General features: G+C 40.1%; 1 protein-coding gene across 4 annotated transcripts in view; it reads right to left on the minus strand.

The window, feature by feature from the left end:
* The window catches only part of GLCCI1 (glucocorticoid induced 1), a 51715-nt gene extending 25945 nt beyond the window's left edge, over positions 1–25770 (minus strand). For 2 of the 4 annotated variants that reach the window (XM_031614467.2, XM_031614466.2), the window contains exons 1-3: positions 24853–25766; positions 8535–8686; positions 67–153 (exon numbers count right to left, since the gene is read on the minus strand). In XM_031614467.2, the coding sequence (XP_031470327.1) occupies positions 67–153; positions 8535–8686; positions 24853–25288 (675 nt within the window). In that variant the 5' untranslated portion in view covers positions 25289–25766. Of the gene's footprint in view, positions 1–66; positions 154–8534; positions 8687–24852 lie in introns of all 4 variants that reach the window. The other 2 variants (XM_090142745.1, XM_090142746.1) reach the window with 2 other exon arrangements.
* Positions 25771–26045: the final 275 nt, after the last annotated feature.

Here is a 26045-nt window from a genome sequence, read left to right on the forward strand (position 1 = left end):
AGGGATTAAAAAGTATGTCTTGGCCATATCAAGACTGCAAAGTCTGCACTGTGCAAGAATTCTCACCTCTTTTAGTTGATCAGCACTTCCCCATGATGCTGAGCGCTGATGTGATCGCTTTTCTGCTCCTTCTTCAGCCCAACAGCTAGGTGTCTGGAAGAGGAAAAAAAATATATACATGTATACTGAATTCCCCGGGTTACAAAACATTTTGTCACAAATTATTGGTTTAACCTTTCAGTAAAGTAAAGAGTCCAGACATTATAAACAAAAAATAAATTTAAGAATCTAGTATGCAGCAGTAGTATTATCAATGAAGAAAAAATTGTGTTGATAAATCAGTTTGAGGCTTCGTAAGTTTATGCTTACAAAGGATGAGGACAATGAACATTACTGAAGAAGAAATCAGCTAGCTGACAACCACAAAAACACCCCACCTGACTGTTCTTATCTTTGCTTCAGCATACATTTCAGTTTTTTACCCAGTGAAGAGTTAGAAAACCGCAATATACAAGAAAAATATTAAGAAATGAGAGACTAAAAGCCAGTATTCACTTCTCCCACGTGTGTTCCTTAGTCACTGTGCCATATAATCAATTTCTTTCTTTTAACTCTGACTCAATACGTCTTTTATTATTTTTGACAATGACCTAACAAGCAGAAGAACAGACTTTTTCCAGCTTTGTCCGCAAGCTCAGAAGGCTGCTAACATAATCCTTGAATTTAGGAATTACAACTCTAGGAGATCTTAGGAGATCCAAAAACTGAGAAGGTGCTAGAAGCCAGTTCTGCACCTCCTAGGTTTATTCACCACGAGAGTATTACAGAACTGGGGATATCCACCAGCAATTTTCAAACAAAAAGAATCACTGGCTGGCAGAGGGGAAATGATGACATTTAAAATTCATAGATTTGGGGGTAAAAGTAATATAAAAGTCAGGGCTACATATACTCAAAAATTCACAAACTCACAAGACTTTTTCAACAATTTCCACTGATGTTAGCTGAATCCAACTGCAAGAAATAAAACCATACCACTGAAAACTATGAAAACTCAAAGGTGGTTTTCATGGCCACAAGATCAATCAGTGACCTCCGGCAAGTGGTGACACTTGCATGGGGGAGCTGGGACTCCACCCAAGCAGGTCAGACTGCTTCAGGGATCCATCTCTCCACATGCCTTTCCTTTAGCCTTCCCCCATCTATGCATGGAAGCCCAAATCCTCCACAACTTTTCTCACTCTTGCTTCCTCTCTGGGACTTAGAACCTTCTGAAGCACCCTCACTGATCTACTAATAAAGGAGAGCTGACGTGGCCTTGAAGAATACCACAATAAGCAGTATCTAGAGCCCCTCACTCTACTCTGAGAAGGGGCAAAAGCAGCTCCCTGGTGCTCAGAGAATGGAACCACACACGTTAAATACTGTTAAATACTGAATCTTAGTTTCAGGTTGTAGACTACACTGTTAGAATCAGAGAGCTGCTACAGTATTATATGGCCTACAGCCTGGCACCAGTGCCAATATTTATTATGATAACAGGCACATTGTGCACATAAGCCCACATATCCCATTTCTGTTTTCTGCCAGCCCTGATTTTTGCTGCATGTTCTCAGGAAAAAAAACACAAGTCTTTATAAAAGTCAGACTTCTGTGTATTTATTACGAGCCTGCGTGGGGATCTGAGAAAGAACCCTTAATGTGGTTATGAAAAAAACAGTCAACAAGAGCTAAGTCATCTATTTAAAGCTATCATGAAAATACAAGTCATTCAGCCAGGCAAATCCACAACTCAGATAGATACCACCTGATGAGACTGTGTACACCTACATAGGGCCAGACAACATGCAACCCAAGGTACTGTGGGAGCTGGCTGAGATGGTCACCAAGCCACATTCCACCATACCTGAAGAGTCCCAGCTGTCAGATGGAGACCCCAGAGACCAGAAGGAGGGAAACATCACTCCCATTTTTATGAAAAGGGAGAAAGACAGGCCCAGGGAATTACAGTGAGCCTTATGTCTGTGTCTGGGAAGATCATGGAAGACATCCTCCTAGAAGCTACATTAAGGCACATGTGAGACAAGAGGAGAATGTGAGACAGCCAGCACAGATTCACGAAGGGCTCACCAATCCAGTGGCCTTCTATGACGAAGTGATGGTAACAGCAGACAATGGAATGGCAACCTAAAGTCATCTACTTGGATTTGTGCAAGGCATTTGACATGGTCCCACACCACATCCTTGTTTCTAAATTGGAAATATATGGATTTGAAAGGCACACTATTCAATGGATAAAGCATTGGTTGGAAGGTCACAGCTGTTGTGCTTAACACCTCTACATCCATGTGGAGGCTGGTCACAAGAAGTGCCCCTCAGGGGGTCCACTGTATTACTGGTTCTGTTCAATATCAATAATAGAGGTAGAAAGAATCGAGTGTAACCCCAGCAACAACATCAGATCCAAGCAGTGCAGTTAATACAAAAGAAGAAAGGGATGTTATCCACTGGGATCTGGACAAGTCTGAGAAGTAGGCACTTCCCTACTCAATGAGATTCAACAAGGCCAAGCACAAGGCATTGCACTTGGGTCACAGCAATCCCAGATGTGTACAGACTGGGAGAACTCCCTGAGAGGAGCTCTGCAGAGAACTTGAGGTTCTGGTGGATGAAAAGTTTGACATGAGCCAACAGTATGCACTTATAATACAGAAGACCAACTATATCCGAGGTGGCACCAAAACAGGAGCAGTTTACAGAGCAAGAGAAGTACTCCTTACCCTGACCTCATGAGACCACACATGGAATACTGCTTACAGATATAGTCTGATAGTGATAGGATAAAAAAGAAAGGCTTTAAACTAAAAGAAGAGAGGTTTATATCAGATTTTAGGGAAAAATTTTTCACTCGGATGGAGGTGAGGCACTGAAACAGGTTGTTCAGAGCAGCTGTGACTGTCCCATCCCTGGAGGCATTCAAAGCCAGAGATACTGGGACTCTGGGAAGGCTAATCTATTGGACAGCAACCCTACCTATGGCAGGTGAGTCCAGCTTCAAAGCCATCCTATGATTCTATAAACTATTTTTTTCTAGAAGTGTCCTGTTCCATGCAAATGTTACCTACATATACTTGTTCTTTATTTTAATGGAGCTTTCAAGCTGTGGGCTTTCAAAATGGCTGTATTCAGTTTTGGGCCTCTCACTACAAGACAGACATCAAAGTCCTGGAGCATACCCAAATAAAGGCAACAAAGCTAGTGAAAGGTTTGAACATAAGTCTTCAGAGAAGAGGTAAGAAAACTGTGATTGTTTAGTCTGGCGAAAAGGAGGTTCTGGGGAGAACTTGTCACTCTCCACAACTGCCTGAAAGGATGTCATAGTGAGGTGGATTTGTCAGAACTCTTCTCCCAGGCAAACTAGTGATAGGAGATCTACTGGCCTTTAGTTGTGGCAGGGGAGGTTCAATTTGAATATTGGAAAAATTGCTTCTCAGGAAGAGTGACAAGGCATTGAAATAGGCTGCCTGGGGAGGTGAAAGAATCACCATCCCTGGAACTTTTCAAGAAACATGTAGACGTGGCACTGACAGACATGAGTTTAGTGGGCACAGTGGTGATGGGTTGATGGTTGGACTAAATGATCTTAGAGTTCTTTTCCAGCCTTAATGATTCTATGAAATTAACATTCCAGTGATGTTTTCTGAACAACACATTACTCCACAGTTTGATGAACAACTCCAAAACAAAGTGGAAACAGGTGCTTGAATATTTTCCTTTAGGCCAGGAGGATGTGGCAGGCATCACTATAAGTTCAACAACAGCATAATAAATAGAAAAGACAATGAGTATCTAAAAAGTCTGAGTTGCTCAAACAGAAATAGACAAAACAGAACAAACTAAGGAATGTAGTGAGAACTTGATGGCTTTTTTTTTTTAAAGCATAGATATTGATCTAAATAGGAAAAACAAGAATTAATAGTAGCATTCTGAAGAATTTCATCAACAGTACTGGTACTGCTAGAAAAGACAGAGGTGAATACCTGCATTGCATTTGATTTAATAAATGAGATCAGAATAACAAATATGTAAAATCCATTCACTCAGCTCTAGATTTTGTATGTCCTCAAACTATGCTTTGACACTCTTCCAGTTTAATATTATCCCTGGAGTCAAGGATTACACGTTTGCTTTCAATCTCCGGTAAATTGAGGCAAGTCACAACCTTTCAAAATATACCTACAAATACCAGGATAGAGATAGATCACATCCATCACTTTTCTTTGCAATATTATAAAACAGTATGATACTCTCCAGCACATAGCAAACTCAGGCAATATTGTACTAATGTGCTATTTATTATCAACTGGAAAAAAAAGTTAAAAATTAACCTAAGCAGTTGCTGGAGTATCATAGCAAGCTGGACTCTTCTTTAAATGCTTTACATTTCTGCTTCTAACATAACCCACACTAAATGAAGAAAAATATGGGTTTTATAATTGCATATTTTTATACTCAAGCAAAACTTCCCAAAAAAAAAGATTCACATTCTAATACAACAAAATAAGAACAAGTTGTACTGCACTCCTAACAAAGCCATGTTTTGTGAAAGTTGTTTTCCCATCTTTATTTACAGCTTCTACACAGCAATCTTATTCACATAAGTCTTCATCTGAAGCCACTGCAAAGTGCACTCCTCACATGTTAAACATTTAAAAAAACAGGATGAACAAAATTCAAAATGGTATCTGAAGATAAATTTCTGCATCACAGAAAGCAAAACCAAAGTTAGCTGCTTCATCTCAAGTCAGAAGCAAAGTAACAGAAGTCACCAGTACCACCTGTGAAGCTGGCAATGCCACTTAAAAGCTGAAACAAATTTATTGCATTAAGCATGAGCTAACCAGGATATTTCCTACAATTTTATGAGAAGAAACTATGGTTCAAAATATTTTAGGATGAGAATTGGAAAAGTTAAATAATGCATGATTCAACTTCAAGAGGAGGATGGCTGATATTTTGAAATGTGAAGGTCCTGATCTCAGCTGACACAAAGCATGTGCACGGGATAGGGTGAGCTGCAAACACCACATCTAGCTGCTCTTCTCAGTTTTAATGTAAATCACAATTACCGTTGTTCTAACTCATCCAGCCTTGCAGGGATTAGCATTTCTTCCAAAGCCTTCGGTAATTCTGCCTTGTTTTTCCATGTATATCAGGGATATACATCTACATACATTTTATTTCATTTAGATTGGAACAACAACATACCAACCTACCTAAATGTAAAATAAAACTGAAATAAACATCTCACATTTTATAGCCAGCCCTTCACTCTAATTACTATATCTAGCTTGCATCCCAGAAGAACTAGTTTTGTGGGATGGTGCAAAGATTAAGAACATGAGTCTGTTTTACTATGGAGTTGGTAATGTCTCTGAAGAACTTTTTCATTTAAAAAAATGCAACAACACTAGACAGTCTGATCCGCCTTCACATGTTTCTAGAGCATTCAAATGACCTTCAGAAATTTGACACAAAGAAATGCCCTAAGGAGTTAGAAATTGACTTGATTATAGGTGGCTCCTCTTAAATATCTGAGAGATTAAGAAAAGTCAGAATGATAAACTTGTAGTTGTATAGCATGCACCTCTTCCTTCTTGATATCTCCCTCAAAAGTTAAAAAAAACAACAATCCTGTTAACTAATATTCCATTTAAAAAGCTTCAATCTCCTGGATTATGATGTCAGTTTTTAAGCAACAGAATCTCTACTCAAAAGGAAACAAAACATCATACAGGTGATTAAAGAACGGTAAGTCTTGATCTACATGGAAGCTGAAAAAACATTTTAGCCAAGCATTTCAGCTTAGTAACTCTGCATTATTCTTTAGATTAGAGAATAGTTCAACAAAAATCCTGAAATGCATTTTGCAAACTTTTCTTCACTATTTGTTTAATACTTAATTGCCATATACAATGAAAAAAGGCATATCCAAGCATCTTGGAACCCAGTTAAAATGGAGGAGGAATCACTGATTCATATACCACTTGGACATTTGTTATTTTTTTGTTATTCAGATCAAGAAAGATTAGATAGATTCATTTTAACTGGCAATATATGATGCTGATGTCATTGAAAATATTTTTATCCCAAATCTCTCTTTTTCATTTTATAAAAAATGCTTTCAACGATTTAGTTAGTGCCAAGTAATTACATTAATAAACTATGATGATTATCCAACTGTTTCTGACAATTCTGAGGTTAGGCATAACCATTTCAACATAGAATTATTGCTCAAAGCTGGCAGAAATTGTTACATGTATAGCACAAAGAAGAAGTATACAAAATTGCTCAGTCAGTGTTTCTGACCAGACAGAAGAAACACAGAAGGAAGCTAGTTGAATTTTAAATTCTCTTAATTGAAAACTCAAACTTTACTAAAAAGGAGGAGGTAGGAAAGCAGAGGAATTCAGGAAGGGTACACAAGGATATACAAGGTATGTCACTGTGTACAATAACATAGCATAGCAGTAAGTTTATCTCCATTTCTGAAATATGCAGATTCAAAGAACTTACAGTAAGACTCATTAAGGGTTCACCTAAGCAACAATGACCAGAACACCACCTTTTTATTATTACAATTTTTAACTACAGAAATTCTAAGGAATAATCACCATCTTCACAGAACTGCACAAAATCTAGATCTAAAGTTAATGTTTGATTAAGGAAAATAAGTACCCTTGAATGAGAAATCATTATTCCACCTACAACCTAAGTTGTACTGAAAGAGATCAGTAAAAGTGAGTAATTTATTTTCCAATGAAAAACACATACAAAAAAAATTGATTTTATTGATTTTCATTATCTTTTTATTGTTTCTTATCATCCTCCACTCTGATAAACCACCAAGTGTAATTATTTTCAGCTACTGAAAACTATATGGACTCCCTTGCTCTGAACTGTTTCTTAGCCAAGAAACACAACATAGTGAAAGTACCTGTGCTGGTACTCATGCAAAGAGCAGGGTGTTAATTTGTCACATATACATTCTATCAAGAACTAGGAACTCATCCTTGGTTCTTGAAACTAGATAGGCTTCAAACCACAGAGTTCGGTCGAAAACAAAACCAAAACATAACTCGGTAATTTCCTTTAAAAGCCTTCCTATTGAACATCTTACTTGCAAAAGCTTGGAAGCTGCTGTGTCAATCACTATGCTTATTCCATTTTGTGTCTGTGCACTCCTCATTAGTTAGATGCACACTTTCCCAACCCAACTTAAAAACTGCTAATTGCTTTGCTTTTATATACACATATTTGAATAAGACAACACCCATACAAATCCAAACCAAGTAAATTTCCCCATGTTAATTCCTTTGAAGTAATCCTTCACCTTGTAGAAACCATAGTACTGCCTTTCCTCTGTTTCATTTGCCATAAAGACAAAATATTTTTTGACCCTCACTAAGCTTTGCTTCTGAAGGAGAACAAAGGTGGCAGCCAGTAGGTCAAATAACCTCACCACTTATTTTCAGCTTGCTAGGAAAGTAATTTTACTGCCAAACGCATGGAGCTCAAGTATTTTTAGAACAAGTTTATTTCTATTTTCTGTAAATCACTGGAAACAGAAGATTAATGAAAAAAACTATACATCTACAGGTGAAGTTATGACCAAAAAATCCTTGATATTTTAAAGATATTATATGCATTGTTACAACATATGCTTCCATGAAGAAAAGTCTTAGTGGTTTAACAGAATTATACACAGAAGTTAAGATGATAGGAAAATATATTGATAGTTCCATGCGGGACACCACTGGTAACAGTGGACCAGAATCACAGCACAGACAACTGACATAACAGTCAGTACATGGCCCCTAAATTAGAAATACAATCAAAGACATAGTTCCTTCTATTTTTCAACAGTTTAGTTTAGAATACTGAAATTGAGAAGACTTGCTTCATACCCCAGCAATGCTATGAAAAAAAATGCATGACTTCTTTATTACGGATTTGAGTTTTCAGAATTATTTATTAACTTGCTTGATGGTGATGAACATTCTGGAAAACAAGGCCAATGTGACCAGAAGCTGGGCAAACAAGAATATTTAACTTTCAGCCAAAGAGTGATGGAACATTACAAATGCCACAGCAGCCCAACTGCTAGCAGATCCTACCAAGGACAGAGCCCTGAGAAGGATCCGGGAGAACTGGGACATACAGAGCCTCAGTAGTTTTCCCTTTATAGTCTGTGTAAGACTCACTCTGATGCCTGGCTTCAACAGGTAACTCTTCCCAACAGCACTGTCCACTAAATGCATAACAATATTAACTATCAGTTGCGTAGCATGTTACTGAACTGACATTAATCAGGACAACACTACTGAACCCTATTTAGAGGGCTTTATAATAAAATTAAGTGAATCCACACTCCTTTGTGAGTGTGCTAAGATTCCAGATCAAGTGAAAAAAAGCATTAGCAGAAAGATATCAATTACATGAAACATCTCCACTGTATTGCTTTATGTTTTTACCTGAGTAGATTTATCTTTCATACATGAAGGGTAGTGTACGTGTGGATCACGTGGCCACTGTCCTGTGAGGTAAGGTCCTGTAATTGTGTCCAAAGAAGAAGTTCGCCTTATGGTACCAGAAGTTCTGATTTGCTGGGATTTTGGCCTGTCCACTGTGGAAAACCAGAACAAAATTAAAAGTCAGGCTACATTTGACATGAAATGTTAAAAGCTAGCTTAACAGTCAATGGCAAGAACGTATCAGAAGCATTTATCTAAATGCTAAGCCAAGAAGAATGCTATTACGTCAACTCAGATAACATCAGACAAAGGAGGAAAAAAAAATACAGAAGGTAGGTAAAACTTAGTTACAAAAAACACCACAATGTGTTTGTACCAGCAAAGAACAAGTCCACCTGTGTGATACATTTTCATCAAAGAAAACAAACAAACATGGTGGTGATGCAATTCAGGAAAGCCAGACATCTTGAATAAATAAAAGCCTGAACTGATACTTTGTTATGCTTTTTTATTCAAGTCAGCTTGCTTAGCTGTACCAACACTAAAATACAAACCCTGACAAGAAGGATGATCCTCAAGAAAACACACACTGGATTTCTTGTTTTCATGTATTGCATCCCATATTGTTTACAATATCTCAAACAGGCCTAAGCAAGCTAGAAACCTGTGGTTGTATTTTGCCCTGACATTGCTCAGGTCAAGGCAGCTACTATGTTTGCCTTCACTCATCACAGTGCCTACAGTCTTGTATTCCTCCCCCTGGACACTTAGATCATGGAACACTTCTACATTTCATTTGTAAAGCAAAAAGTACAGTGATTCATGAGATTGTTCCTTCCCACATCAGAATTTTATGGCAAGCTCTCTGGATCATCTTGTTTTGTCCTTTAGGCAAAATTACTTCATACACTCATTTTCTAGACTTTACATAAGCCAGTCTAAGCCCTACATTACAGCTACTGTCTATCTTGTTCACCCCCACTGAAGGAGGTTTGCAAGTGCAACTACTTTCAAAGCAGTCACATGCTCTGCAATGATCTGACCCATCAAAATCCTGTTTGCTGCTCAGAACTTGACAACAACACTTGTTTGTACACTTATTTGAGGCCAAACAAGGTCAGGAATCTCCAAATGCATTTTCTCTTGTTACACTGCCTAGGCGTCAAAAGGCAGACTCCATCACCAATGCTCTTCATAGCATTAACACAATGATTAGGGTATGACTTGCACTAATACAAGAAAGTATAAGCCTAAACCACATACAGTCAGAGCATTAACTGAGGTCTATGCCTTGTTCTACAGCCAAAGGAAAGGCAACAGTAAGCCTTACATTGGGAGCCCACAGAATTCCATTACGAAAGGAACAGAAAGTAGCACCACCAAAAGCCACTATATTTTTTTTCCATGGCAATCTTGGAGGTGAACTGCAGAACACTTTGTAAAGCCCTAAAGCTAAGCAAATGAAACTCCAAGTCTTTTAAGCACCTACCACTTTTCAGTATTTATTGAATCACAGGAAATAAATTGAGGACAGTTTTTCAGCTGAATAAACCAATAAAACAAAGCTACCACTAATGTAATGCCAACTCAAGTGCTGTCTGCTCCTTCCATATACACCTTAGATGGTACAAGGAGATGCATGAACCCATAGGACAGTGATAAACTGAGTTAAATACAATGAAAATTAAAACCTATGCAAAAAAAAAGTCATAAATACATAGTTTTCACCATTAGAGGAAGAGTTGACAGAACATATGGGGCAGAAACAACCACAGGGGAGCCAGGAGGAACAACAGGGCTGCAGCTATTAACTGGCTTGAGCAATATTCACTAGTTTCAAAAATTACTCATGTTTCAAACTATACCACATCTAACAGCACTCGGTGTATGAACAGATTTCACTACAATAGTAGGAAGTCAGAACAATTTTGTTTTCTTTTTCAGTGATGTGAGATGCTTCATCTCAAAAAGAGCTGCCTCAAGAACAAATAACCTTAGGAATACAGTACTTCAGTATCATGTCACTTGAAAAAATAAGCTACAAATAACAAAAGCAAGACATACACTTATAGGAAGGCAAAATACCTCATGCATTCTGTAAAATATGCCACAAGTTTTAATGGTATGTATTTAAGGGCTTTTGCTAGACCTTTCTTGATTTTACATAAAATGACACAAGGGCCCACTTGAATACTACAGCTGGTAAAATTCCGAGTGATCATACCTCCCAGCAGGAATCAGCTAACACAAGCTGCGTGAAATTATGGTTCTGCATGCTGTATCAACAGCCAAAAGAATTCTAACTATATCACCTAGAACGACTGAAAAAAGGTTTCCACTTCTCTGCCAGCAAAACGTAATTCAGTACAACTAACACATGACAGTTCTTTCAAAAAGGATGTAGGGTTCAAATAAAACCATCTGCTACTGCTCTAAAATGGAGAGATTGCCTCCCTACCTAACACAGAGGCAGCTAACCTGCACATAATTTCAAGCCACGATCACAGCCTGTTTTGGCTTAAATAATGTGCTCTGCCATGCATGCAATAAAGCAAATTACCTGCAGAAAAGGAGCAAGACTGAAAGCCAGTATCAGTACCGTCCTGAAAACTGCTTCAGCTAAATCCAAAGCTCACTTACCAGCATCTTTTCTTCCCATGTCTCTTAGTATCTAGCAGACACAGCTCAAATTTGGCCAAAGCCCTTCCACTCGCATCTTGGCATGGATATATCCAGCTCCAAAACACTAAAAATATCTTGAGAACTTATCAGATGATAGATTCCTCTCAAGTAGAATGAAAAACATGAATTAAAAATAAAACTCATTCATCCCTAAAACCAGAAGTATTGTCATCTCATTACCAATGTCACCTGACTGCAAGTCTTCCATCAAAAGGCTAATCTTTTCTTCAAAGCTCACCTGTAACTTCAATGACCAGCCCAGTTATGATACCAAGAAGTAACACTGCAAATTTCCACATTACAGGTGTGACAGTTTCATGATGTTTTTTTTTTCTCTTCAGTTTAGTTACTGATGCTCTACAGAACCTGCTGGTTCACCTTCAGGGCCACTAATGAAATGAGTTTCAAGTTTGAAATTTGTTGGCAAGATTTTTCCTAGGAAATCAATGCTAACTTCCACAGAATTTGTCCAAATACACTTAACAAGGCCTGCAAGACTCTTGACTCACTTGGAGTGATGTGATGCACTTCTTTCAAAAGCCCCAAAGATAAAGTTCTATTAGTCTGGATAGAAGGAGATGTTTACACCAGAAACCATAACACAAAGGAGAATGAGCCACATCTGGGACATTCCTACTGGAGACAACAAGCTTACAGCAATTTGCAATATCAGTAATTCAGAATTGCCTGTGTTTGGCACTTTTTAAATAATGAAGTACGCAGGAACACAGCACAGGAATAGAAATTGTAACCTAAAAATGGAAATAGGAATGGTGACCCACACTAACTACTGAGAATGGCAGCCCAACACTCAGGTCACGTGATGACAGTAGCCAATATTACTCATGACTACTCAAAACATTTCTACTCCAAATCCCCCTCTTCTGCTACACCTTTTCCACACATTTGTTCTTCCTTTATTTCAAACTGATCTACTGGGTACTACAGAAGTAGACATTCAGATAGAAGAGGAGCAATGGCCTGGTTAGGTTTTTTCAGCTTGTTGTTTGGTTGTTTGAGTATATATTGATACCGTACTGACTCCTAACATACATTCAATGGCACTTCCCATTCTGATTATGCAGGTAGATGGACAAACCAATGCGTATTTATTTTCAGAATTTGTCTCTATTGGCATTGTGAGGGGAAAAGACTGAATAACAGGGAATTAGAAGCTGCTCAAAAAAAAAAACAAACACCATTTTATCTTCCTTCTCAGGAAAGCTTTTCTCTTGTAACTGGAGCCAAAAATCTCTCAAGAAGAGGATTAGTGAGAGATTTGGGGTACCCAGAAATTTTACTCCACAGGATAGATCTGTAAGCTCAAAAGACATTTCCCAATTGCCAGTGACTGACAGACTTGTTCCTGAGCAAATCTGCAGCCTTGCTGACCTACTGTATTAGCAGCTCAGAGAGGTGCAGAACAACAATGAGCACGCTGTTTGCCACATGTGGTTCATTCAAAATAACCAAAAATAGGATTTTATATAGCAACTCAAAAAACACCCTAGTATGCAGCTGGAATGCATTAAATATAATTTTTGCATTATTACAGTATTCCTCCTATAATTTAAACAGTTTGATCACTTTACCAGCTTAAAACAAAGCAAAATAGTTGTTTTTTTTAACATTCAAAATGCACTATAGTGTTTTGCTTCTAAGGGAATATGACAAGAGTCATTTCAAGTTACTCTGATCCATTAGAAACAATACTATAATTTCAGCTCCCTATCTGTATTACGCACACCACATTGTTTTTTTGATTTGACTGTTCTGAAGTTTCCATTTTTAGAAGCTGAGACTAGATGACTAAAAATGAGTGGAGATGACATTATGAAATAACTGCTCTAAATAGACAGATACAATTAACTCCAGTTTCTCCTCATCACTCATAACACTGAACTGACCAAAAAAAGGAGGTACAGAACAGCATCATGACCTACTCCAGTCTCCAACAACCAAGCCAAATGCAGTCCACAGGTCTCATAGCTGCCATTCAAAGTAATCCAGCAGCTCAAGGGCCAAGCTGACAGAGGAAGCTGTGACAGAGCGTGAGCATGGCCAAGCCAGACAGGAGGGTTGCAGGTCCATGAGCAATGTGCTTTCTACATCATGGATTTTTCAGAATATGTAAAAATTATGGAGCCCTTCTTCCACATATAGCACTTCACAGCTTAGTAGTTAAGTCAATGCCTTTTGTAGATCATGAGGTTTAGGAGAATTCAAACTGAACTGCATGAAACAGCAAGTATATCAATATAAGAGGTAGCTTATAATGAAGAACAAACAAAAATAGCTTGCCCTTTCAAAGGAAAATTGTAGACAAACACCCACAGTAAGACTATTCGGAATCAACTATTTGAGTTATCTTCTGCAGCCATGACTAAGGAGCCTAGAAAGGCAATACATGTTCTGATCAGTCACTAAATCCAACATGTAGGTCAAAGCACCTCCCCATCACAAAGGCTTTATGCATGACACCTCAAGACCGTACAACTCCTTCCATATGTTTGCACAGGAAGGCACAGTGCTCAGATGTAGTCTCTACCTCATGTCCCTACTGCACCTAACTACAGGTCAAACAAAACATGACTTATGTGTATTTTTCCTAAGTCAGATTCCGTTCAGAGCAAAACTCTATTTAAAAATCAACATTATCCCTAGAGATCAAGCATAGAAAGAAAGCTCTAATCTGAGTAAGAAAAGTAAACAAACTATAAGGAAGAAAGTTTTAGCCCTCTAAAGCCAAGTTATTCTTCTCACAAAGATTAAAGCTGGCATGTATAGGACCTGTATAAAGTGACTAAGCATTTAAGATCACAAAGGCCTGCTTTGTTCAACAGATGTAACCTATGCATTTACATTCTAATAGGACACTGAAAAGTAAATTAAAACCCTCATTTTTATATGTTCCAGATTTTTAGAATGCATTTTAAGGGTATCATTTCAGATGTAAATACTATGCAAAGACCTAAACTTACCTGATTTTATTAAATGATGCTATTTCAAACATATTCCTACTTTTGGAAGTGAAAGCAAAATTGAGTAGAGCTCAGTAGCTAAACACTAAGAAAGCACAAAACCATTAGCCACTGGTCTCTTCTGCAGGTAAAGGGAGAATATTTTCTTCATTTTAGTTAATTTACATCAGCTAATGATAAACATATCCAATACTGAGAAATAAATTACTGGGAGCCAAAAAAAGAGCACTAAAGCTGTTCTTTCTACTTCTGGTGTACTAAAAATTAAGATCTTGAATGAAATTATAAACATATGGCATTAATTCAGAAACTGAAGATAAAACAACCTTTGTTGAATAAACTGGATTATTCTGAGGGGATTTTTTTTTTTATGGTACTTAATTTAATGAAATGTTTTGGGAAGGTGAGGGTTTTGTAATTTTGTATGTTTAATTCCACTTTCTTTCAAAATGCAGCCAGACGTTATCCTGAGTTGAAAAAAACACTGTAAAAAGTTAAAAGGCACTTATCACCATTGTCACAATGAAAATGCACAAAATTGTTCTCACTGTTATCATCCTCATCACCACTAACCACAGGCAGAAAGCACTTTCCTAGCTAGAGATATTTACATTAAGCAAGAATAATATTTTCCTTCTAAAAAGTACTGAAAAATAGAAAAGTAAAACCAGATTAATGCACAGAGCTCCAAAACATGTGCAGCACCTCAGACAGTGTCTCAGCAGGTTGTTCACCCTGCAAGACTCAACCTGTGCCCAGTACTTCTTCAGTCACTTCATGCTGGCAGCCAGAGATCCCACCATCACCCAACTCCACCCTCCATTTTCCAACACCACAAAGGGGAATCAAATGTTACCTTACATACATAAACACACATTTTAGACTTTCAAATCTCACATTGTTTCTGTTACTTTGATTCCCAAGGCCCTTCAACTTTTGCTGCATAACCTGCGTGCTAATTAAATCTCTCAAAATTCATCTATAGTTTCATCACCCTATCTCTGTAATTTGCCTAAACAGATTAAGATCTATTTCCTGTGCAGAAAATAATTTCTCCTACAAAAACTACAGGGTGAACACAACACAGTTTGGAAAACTCATTTTGCAATTCAATGTTTCCCACTGCTTTCCACTGTCCCTCAGATATTGCTCTGATGTTGGACATAAAGCAGAATTTAGACCAGTAGATCTCAATAATTTACAACTGGATTTCATATTTTTCCACGATTTAAAAATATAACTATATATCAGCTCTCCTCTCATTGATACAAATAATACCACTTCCTATTCAAATAACACTGCTTTATAAAGTCACAGGTAAATATAAAAGCCTGAGCAGGTTTTTCTAGAATGTTCTAAAAGAAACCACTTAATTGATTAAAATCTATAACCTGCATCACAACCAAGGTAATTTCTAACTCCAAATACACAGTTCCAATAAACCCACCGTGGATCATCATTCAGCTCTTCTTTTCTTGCTACAGAATAGCTCCAAATACAGTTTCCAGTTTTGGTCTTTAAGCACAGAGACCAATTCTGTTTGGGTTTTACTATCCTCAGTTAAGATTTTGATCAGCAATGTGACGTGTTACCTCAAGTTCCTTGCACTGTTTCTTTCAGGTTCTCCACAAACTCCTATCAATGTTTTTGAGATGAATGTCCATGCAATCAGAACAGCTCCTCAACTTTTACTGATGTTTTAAAGATTCCAATAGATTTAATATTTTTCATTAAAACAGATTCTCTCCAAATTCAGAGCAACAATGTTCAGTGGAATTTATCAAAGTATTTTCTTTGGAAATCTGAAACTTTACTCCAGCCTCATACATCATTTACTTTTTGCAGGATTTTGTTTTGCTGTATATGCATGTAAATTTGAACAACTAAAGAAGGTCTAACTGTAAAAAACTAACCTCTAACATCTACAGTACAGACAGCACCAGTGTATCCACTGCTTCTGTTCACCCACGTTCTGAGTTGCCAGACTCCATAAATACTGTCTTAGAGGCTTTTGTTTTTAATCATTTTTGCAAAAGATATCTCCACTTCCTCCAACTCTACATAAAACATAAGAAGCATCACTAAATAAAATCACAAGACTCCACAGAATAATCATAATAGGCTAATTCCATCCCTAGAAGTAATTACAATAGAGGTATACAACCATATTAAAACGAGTATCACAAACAATGCAAGGACTGCATCCTTCAGTACACAACTTGGTTTGAAAATACAAATTCTTCTGTTTCTATAGTAATGCCCAAATCCACTTCTTCCATAACCTGGCAGTCCCAACTTCTGTGTAAATCAAAGTTTTATTCTGCATTCTTAAGCAGTTAGCTGATATTTTTAGTCTCTGTACAAAGTCTGCTCCAGGACACTCAGTTTAAGTCTAGATTTAATTTTCAGTGAACAAGTCAAGCACCCCACTGCTTGAAAAACAAAGTTAGGATATCCTACATAACAGAAACACTCTGAATGATACCTGACATACTGGATACAAAGATATACACTCAACACTGCAAAATCCAAAAGGCTATGCAACATAATTTCCAGCACTTCAGACTCCAAAAAAAAAAAAAAAACCATCAGCTGAGCTCTGCCATGATGCTTGGAAGCAGTGTAGCTGAGACTATAGCACACACCCGCAATTCTTGCAGAACCACTCACTGGCACCTCGTCTTGGTGTCTGAATTCTAGCAACAAAATGCAAAATGTTAAAGCAACATTTCTGATCCAGTATGGGTTAAAAAATGGAAAGTAGTTGTACCACTGCCCCTGGAACCTGTACTTTCACAGCCTCAGGCATTTATCCGCACTTATACTATTCACAGACAGCCAATGGCTGACACATTATCTTCAGAAGAAGCAAGGTTTGCAATTATGGGCAAGTTTCTGCAGACCAGTGCTGAATCAACAGAGTTGACTAGCGACCATCTGCTGAACCAGAACCACCAAGCAAAAGCATGGTGTGCTCCTGGTATCCCAAGCCTCACATGAGGGATAAAGCCCACACTGTACTTTCTCTTATCAAATGCCATTATCATATTATCAGGAAGACTGTTTATCTGCACAAGAACTACACAGCCACACACAACCCGATATACTCAAAATATCCTGTTGGCATTATCCTGCAAATGCCTTGGTACACTGTCCACAGACTAAGGCAAAAACAATTTAATCATTTGCCAATCAAGTGGTTACCATGACTGAAAACAATTTCAAAAAACAGACTTATACTTACTTAAAATAAAGTGTTAAATCTATGTAGCTGGTGAAATGATTTTCAAGTTCATAGTAAGAATGCCAGCAACTTTAAAATGATCAGTCAAGCAAGGAGTGTTACTACATTCAGCAATATGCCTACAACTAATCTCCTTACTGAATGCCTGGTGTGAGAATGTGGGAAAGAAGGATGAAGCCACCCTTGTTCAAACAGGTGACTTATAGAGTTCAAGGAACAGGACACCTGAAGTACAGTCTAAACTAGAACCATTGTGGAAGACAGTGAGAAGAGGACAATCCTATGGTAGGCTTCAGATAAGTAGGAAGTCATGACAGAACTGCTAACATAATGTTCTTAGTCACCACTTTACTGAGCAAAATAAAAAGCATTCTTCCTAAAGAAGAAATAAGATGCATAATTTGGGAAAAACTAGTTTCAGGTTGTACAAAACAAACTGCACATAAAAAAACAGTGCTGTTAACTATCTATTTATATGGATTCAGAGAATAAAATCAATTTCCAATAGCTAGTCCTCAATTTAACAATAATAGTAGAGAAAGCTAAACCCTTTAAACAATTATGTCACTGTTTATTTTTAGGGCACATGCAACATTAAGTAAGATCTAACCAATACACTATTTAAGAAAAATCTGTCATTAAAGTTTCAAAACTCAAACTTGTAACATTTTAATGAGCTACTAGGAAGCACCTATTGCCTCCAAAGCAGCAATATCTAATACAAAAGCCACTTAAGAGATCCACTACCATAAGAAACGAAAATTTTTAACCACAACCATCCTCCATCAGACCAAGACTAATAGGTTTGGTTAATCCCTATTTACAAATTGTTTGTGTGGAAAACAGCGAGTGCTGGAGGAAAGGCACTCACATCTAGTTTTCTTCCAGCCCAAGAAAGTTAATCCATTTTTAAAATGTGACAATCAGTATTTTGGTAAGACTCAGTTGTGGCTAATAAGCAGCAGTACAGATACCAGCTGAGTAGGGTAGGTGAAGATGGCATGCTGAGGATCAAATTTGAGAACAGGTTTCAAGATTGCCAAAAAAAACATTAATTCTTTCATATATTTCCAGCTCCATTTTCACTGGACAAATACATTATTTGCAAATTTTCAAACTGAATGTAAAGATTTACAATCAGACATTCAACCAAAAGAAAAATTTGATTACGACTCTTTGTTAGACTGCTATAAGACCTATCTTAACAGAGAAAAATACTCCCCACTTCACAATCACACCTTATTCATGTCATCACTGGTTGTGAACAACTGCTTTCACATAGGAAGCACAGGAAGCGTACTATCGTACTGTCAGGCCACGAATCCCTGGCAAGCATCTTGAGAACTCCTGAAGAAACGCAACCACTTCCATCAAACCAGACTGTTGTATACGCTTCACAAAAATATCAAATATCTCACCAGTTTTATGGGTTTCTTATCTTTTTATTTAATGCCTTAATAAAAGATATTTTTTAAAAGTATTCTTACTTGTATACATCAACTACGTATTTTATATACAGACCAGGACAATTCCTCCTCACTCAATGCAGCACAATCAAGCCAAAAGATTGGACTCCCATGGCTTAAGAGTTCTGATCTAAAGATCGTACTTGCATAACTGGGAGAGAAGGAACAGACTCCCAAGAGAGCATGTATTTCAGTTTCAACCATGAACAAGTAATTCATGGATAGGATCCCAGCTTCAGAAAAGAACTGGAGACTGACTTGCTATTCAGAAGGATTAGCATTACATACTACCATGATACTTCATGTGATACCCATAGTGCAAGAGTGTCAAACTGTGATACCTTTCAGTACCTGTCAGCCATTTTCAAGCTTGAAAGTTTAATTCCTGATTCAAAAATAATACAACTGGTAAAATAAACCAAGCCAATGGTGAACTTCAGTCACATCATTAAGGAAAAAATAAAGCACAACTGAAGACCAAACTAATTTTTAGAGAGAAGTATATAGCATATAAAGGATTTAAGTACCTTCATGTTCCTTCACTGTAATCTCTCATGAAAATGCTGAGAAAAAGGAAGGAAGGAATAATCTTAGGTTTGTGAGTTGCTGGGGATGTAGTCCTTCTAATGATGAGATACAAATACTATTTTACTTGCCTAAAAATGCCTTGGGCCATTGTTAATGCGCTATAGGATCACACTGGAGACAGTATTGAAAGAAAGTAAACTTGACACATTTAAATATTAACATTAAAACAAAATGATCACCATTAACACAATTAACTATCTCAAGTCTAGAGGCCAATTTTCCAGTTACATATCTTCACAATAGGTCCTGTTTTTCACCAGTAAAAGGTACTTAAAAAAAAATACTACTCAACACATTGAACTCTAGTATATTAATTTTGATGAATGTATACTAAGGCCAGGGAGAACCAGCTATTGCATCAAGTGTTGACAATGCTTTTCTCTACAAAGGACATGGCCAACTGGCTTAAATAGGATCTTTCATTTTTCACTATGAAGAAAAACTATAACCTTCTTCAGATAAAAATAATTACTCGATAAAGTACCATAAAAAATTTTAATATTAACCAACTGAAGCATCAAGAAGCACATTTTATTTCCAATAAGTCTCACATCGTTACAGCTATCTCTTTCAACTTTGAATTGAACAAAGATTTCAAAATTACTGCATCAGTTACTTTTCACACTTATACCTAGAATAGCTGTCTAAATCCCACTTCAGAGTAACTACCTCTTTCTTATCAATTTCAGCAGTACAGCAAAGCTCAACAACTCATCTGCAAGTCCATATTTAGCAAACACCAGTGATGTTCTCATGGTTCTACCATAGATTCTTTCGATCCACGCTACCTGAATTTTAAGATAGTCTCCATTTACCCCACTACCTTCCTGCAAAAGAAAAGGAAAAAAATGGGAACAGTAATTTTCAGGAACCAAATTTTCCCATTAGCCACAGGGTTAATATGCTAATGGTAACTGCAGTTACAGGCACTAATATTTGCTTGTTCCCAAAGAATAAGAATTAAGCATCATATATATATTTGCCTCTTCAAAATTCATTTGTGTGGGGGGAGAGTTCTTAATAACTAATGCCTTGCTACAGTAGTATGTAAATTCAACGAAGAAAACACTTCTCCATTTTCTCTTTCCTGCAGCTGTCTTGACCTGAAACACAAACAGCTACTCTGCCTTATGCTTAAGGACATCTCATAACTGTTCTTATTTGAAGTGATGATATTAGAACACATAACAATAAAAGTCCTCAACTTTAAAACAACTGGTTTGAATTTAACTGTTGTCTTCTATAGCACCATCTTATATTCCAGCAAGAGTTATTTTGGGAAGAGACACAACCAAATCTGGAGCAAAACTGCTTTGGCCATTCAATTACGGGAACACTGCTATTATTCAGGCATCAGGAAATAGGAAGCATCACAAAAATTACTTCCTTACCTACATTTGTTAGGAATAAAGGAAAGATCATCTTGATCTCCAGTATAAATGCTTACGATGCCAAAAATATTGGATGGCTTTAATCCAGGATATCAAAACAGTTCTGCCTTTTGAAGTCTGAATTTTTTATTTTTAAACACTGATATCCCTTACAAGTCTACAGATCAGCAATATTGCCTGTCCTGTTCCTCACTCCAACAGTCTTACCTAATAGCATAACAACTAATCCATGTACTAATTACTAAGATCTGGGTTATGCAGTTGCTCTGCATATTTTTTTTTTAAATTTTTTGACTAATGCTTGCAACTGATCAGGAGCTATTCTGATAAGTAAAAGATATTAGGAACCCTTAACAGCCAAACTAAAGTATTTTTCACACATCCTTAAAACTAACCTCTGCTTTAAAAATCTCCTATGGAAAAACAGTTTGATACAAGCTGTGTAAGCTGAGTACATTAAAGTATTCTGTGTCAGTATTTTTCTCATGTATCACCATGGTTACCACTAAATAAATCAAAGCATTTGATGAAAACAATATTGAGATCAAACCGTACAGAAATCACTTATACATTCCTTGTACGCAAAACATCACATACCGTGTAAAAGACAAACTACACAGGAAACACACTCCCTTACATTTACACAAACTGCTTTACATAACATCAGAATCTACAGATTTTATCCAGGTATGAATACAACTTGCAACTAGGACTACATGTTTACAAGTAATACATTTTGTCTGATCATCTCAAAAGGGGTTTTTCTTTTTTTTGCCTTATTATTGAGTTGTCCTTTGTGATAAAACACACAGCTTCACATTCTGTTACTGTTACATTTATGCCATCAGATAATTACATAGATTCCTTCTAAGAAAACCATATGTTGTCACATTCAACCATTTTTTAAGTTGCCAGCTCTAAAATATGAATATAGGCTATAAATGTCTATGAGAAAGGAATAACAAGGTGTATTTTTAAAAAGGGAAGGAATAGACTCACACATTGCAGACTTATCCTATGGTAAGTTTTTTTGCCCCTTTTTCCTGCTTCTTCAGCATCTTGAAATTAGCATACAGCATTCATGATTTCTCATCCATTCATGAACAACACTAACCAAACACTGACAGCAACCATTTCTTAGGAACTACAAAAACCTGAAATTTGCTTAAAGAAAATACCAAATAAACACAATATTTTGCTACAGAACAAAAACATCTGTGGCACCTCAGGAAGGAAGAAAAGGGAGCACGACGATAAGAGGAGAGGCAGCGTGCTACTTTAATTCATGGAGTAGTAGTGATGTCAATGCCTGCAATGGAAGTTGCACTGACTTGTAGAGGCTCAAAGCTGGAGTGTTTTCATAGATCATTTGCAAAAAAAAAAGAACCTCTGACAAATCACCAAAATATTTACAACAAAATAGGATGTATCCAGTTCAAGACCTGCTGGAATGAGGTAGGGAAGGAGCAGGTGTCTTCAGAAGAGAAAAACATCTATCCATCAGAACCACAAGCAGCCTCCAGCACAAGCACGTTTGTGGAACAGTCTAAATCAGACTGCAGAGCCAAAGACAAACAGATCTCTCGCACTGCTGAGAAAAACAACAGGATTATACCTACAGCCCAAGCTTACACCACTGCACAGCAGTGGGAAATGTTTTTAAAAAGAGACAAAAAAAAAAAGCCTCAACCAAGTAGCTTCCCCAAGACCTGTACACTGATCACAACTATAAATAGCTGGAGTAGCACATTGTTTAACAAGCTGCAGCAAGATGGCCTGTGTTTGAAAACAGGCATTTTTTCAAGCCCTCCATTATTACTGCAGCAGTCCTTCAGTTCACCAATCAATTTTCTATATAGTACTACCACCGTACACATTACAAACATCATTTTCAGAATCTAGACATCATGCATTAGAATGATGGGAATAAGCAAGGGAACAAAGACCAAAACTCTGGCCCACAGCACAGAATAATATTCCAAATTGTGTAAAACAGCTCTAGGTTTGAGGGGGTGAAGGAGGGCAGTATTCTTTTTTTAATTTGAAAGGCTGAAGAAATAGTGTATCTTGCTGCCCTAACCTGCTAGAAAATGGTGCTTGTATTTCTGTAAAAATAAAGCTGATGACGTGTGTGACTGCGGTCATTATTAGGGCGATCACGTTGTTTTCATTCATTCATTCAGGATTTGCTGGAGGATGTCAGCTTCTGCAGCAGCAGCTGGCTGGACCTGGAGGAGGGGGGTCCAAACTCCTCACAGCGCATACAGATAGCAGGGTGGATTTCTTGATGGACCATCTATGATTTCCTACGCTGCACTCTCACTGCATCAGGTTGCGTGTGCTGCTAGCGTGGCTCACCAAGAGGCAAGCTCCAACAAGTTTAATGACGGAAAAGTCATTCAGCAGTAATTTATAGCCCAATTTATTAAGGGCAAAATAGCCCACAGATGAAGACTAAAACCACTTTCTAAAATTAAAGTTCCCCCTCAGACAAAAAAAATCCATGCGTAATAATGAAATACTTCACAGCTTTGCAGCATTTTTCCTTGCTTGCAGGTAACTGTCCACATTCTTCTCAACACAGAGTATGTGCAGTCCTTCACACACTGCACCACTACAATGTTTTGCACCAGGCTCTCGTAATTATTTACAGCATTCATCATCAGCTTCAGTGTTAGCAGTATCCATGTGCACTGCGTTTTTTGGTTTTGTTGTTTCCTGTTAGTATTTTCTAAGCGTTGAAAAGGGAGGAGAAAAGGAAATCTACATTTAGAGCTTCATGCAGTAGGGAAAATATGATCTTGAAAATCTTAATTAGAGCTTGAATGAAGCAACAGCACTGAAGAGCAGCTCCATCTTGAAGCATGCAAAAACTTCTCAGGAAGATCATACATTCATGCAGAAGTTACAAAGTAATTCTGTTTCAATGTTAACAACAAATTCGGCCATCTGCCCAAGCACAGACACTACACTGCAGATTAACTCCGCACATAGGTGGCAGTGACATCTTGCTCCTTCGCAAAACGCTGCCCGTGCCTTACGACCATCCCCGGTCACGTTGATTTGCCTCAGTTACAACTACTACGGATTGTAGGGATTTACTACACATCTAAGGCTGAAAGGGGGGAGGGCTGGCGAGAAAATAACAGATCCCGCAGCTACAAAACACGTCGGCAACCACTACAGACCGCAGTTTGTCACAGAAACGGCACGCAGCGAGGCTGGAGGAAGGGAGAGCAGAAGCGGGGGGTGCTGAGCCAAGAAGAGGCGATGCGTGATACCCGATAGCACGGCGGGGCTGCTCAGTGCAGCCTCATTCAGCTGCCGAGGGACTGGCAGGGGGAGGTAAGATGGCCACTGCCACTTTAACGCGTTCAGCACATCAGCAGACAACCTGACACAGGTTAAGCCGCACTTACTAGCAGCCAATTCAACATTTTAAACTTTTACAGGCCCATTCGGGCTACGGGGCTGGGGCTCCCACAGCCTCCAAGATACAGTATTGAGTATCACGAGGAGACAGACAGACGGTGCTATTTGCTTTTAAGCGCTTCAATATGGGAATTTCCTTCTTACTGCGGAGCCCGCGTTTGAAAACATTACGTGATTTCAACCCGCAGAGAAAGCTAAATAAAAGGAAATACTTGAGAAACAGAGCCGCGCAGAAGGGCAGCGCGCTCGACGTTTGGTTTCAACACACATCCAACAACTCGGCTGGGACAGCTCGGACCCACCGGCAGCCCGCACGCAGCACTACACCTGCAGCAGGGCTCAGCTCCGGCACCCCCACACAACCAACCCCCACCCCCGCTCCAGGGGGCGGCTCCGAGGGGACGGCCCCCAGCGGGACGAGGTGCGTTCTCTGCCCTCTCCCCGGGGGACGGACATTAAGGGCGAACCGAAGGCACCCCCTCTCCCCCCCCACCCCGGGGTAGGAAGCGGGCTTCGTCCTTCTCGGTGCGTTACCTCTGTACACGGGGGAGCTGGGGCTGCGTCTCTCAGGTGAGCTGCTCCTCCTGCTGCCGCCGCTGTCCGGCGAGCGACGCTGCCGGCCCTTCACCCTGCTCGCCTCGGCCGCGCCGCCTCCCGCCGACAACGGCGGCGTGGCGCTGGGGGGCGGCGGGCTGCCGCCTCGCCCCCCTCCCGGCCCGGTGTTGCTGCCCACCGAGGCGGAGGGGGAGCGGGTCGGGCTGTGCTGGTTGCCCCGCAGGAGCTGGTAGGGGACGGTGGCTCGGATGGGCTGCAGCAGGCGGCTGCTCCCCGCCGCGCCGCCCCCGTTGCCGGGGCCCCCGGCCGCGCCGCCACCGGCGGTGGGGGACCCGGCGGCGCCGCGCCTCATCCTCTGCGGCGGGGGCTGGTGGTGGGACGGGGGGGTCTGCGAGGAGCTGGACGACGAGGACATGGCGGGGGGCGCGGCCCCGAGCGGCTCACGCTCTCCGGCGGGGGAAGGAGCCGAGCGCTGCCCCCGGCGCCCCGCATGCACCGGCCGCGGGGGAGGAGAGGAGGGAGGGGGCGGGACGGGACGGGAGCGGCGCTTCCCGGCCCCGGGGAGTCTCCGCGCCGCCGCCCGGCTGCCCCCGGCGCTTCTTATCGGCGGCTGCTCCCACGCCAGGCTCCGGCCATCGCTGCCCGCCCCAGCGTCGTGGGCACCGGGGGCGCTGCCGAGTCCCGCGGCCGCTCACATCGTACGGCGCCGCCGGCTCACAGTGGACGGCGGCGGGGCGCGACGAGAGCGCGCGGAGGCGGCGGGACGGGAGGGCCGGGGGAAGGTGAGGCGTTCGCGGCCGGCTCCAGCTTCCGTCCCCCGCCAGCGACCGGGAGCCGCCGCTGCACCATCCGCCGCCCGCGCCGCCCCAGCGCCGAATGGCAGCGCGCAGCCCCGACGCCCGGCCGCGACGGGTAGGGGCGGGCGGCGGTCACGCCCCCTGGGCGGTGCCGCCGCGCCAGCGCTGACTCTATTGCTCAGCGCTGCCGTCACTCTCCGCTCTCAGCCAATCGATGGGCGGCGATGCGCAGAGGAGGGCGGGGCGTCACGGAGGGAGGGCGGGATGCGGGAAATGGGATGTGGCGGCGCTGAGGGAGGCGGGCCCTGCTAGGAGGCGGGGCGGGCCCTCTGTGGGGCGGGTGGGAAGCGGTGGCCCTGCGGAGGGGTCGAGGGG

Source organism: Phasianus colchicus, chromosome 6, assembly GCF_987193195.1.
Source record: "Phasianus colchicus chromosome 6, bPhaCol1.hap1.1, whole genome shotgun sequence".
In the NCBI taxonomy this organism is placed as follows: Eukaryota; Metazoa; Chordata; class Aves; order Galliformes; family Phasianidae; genus Phasianus; species Phasianus colchicus.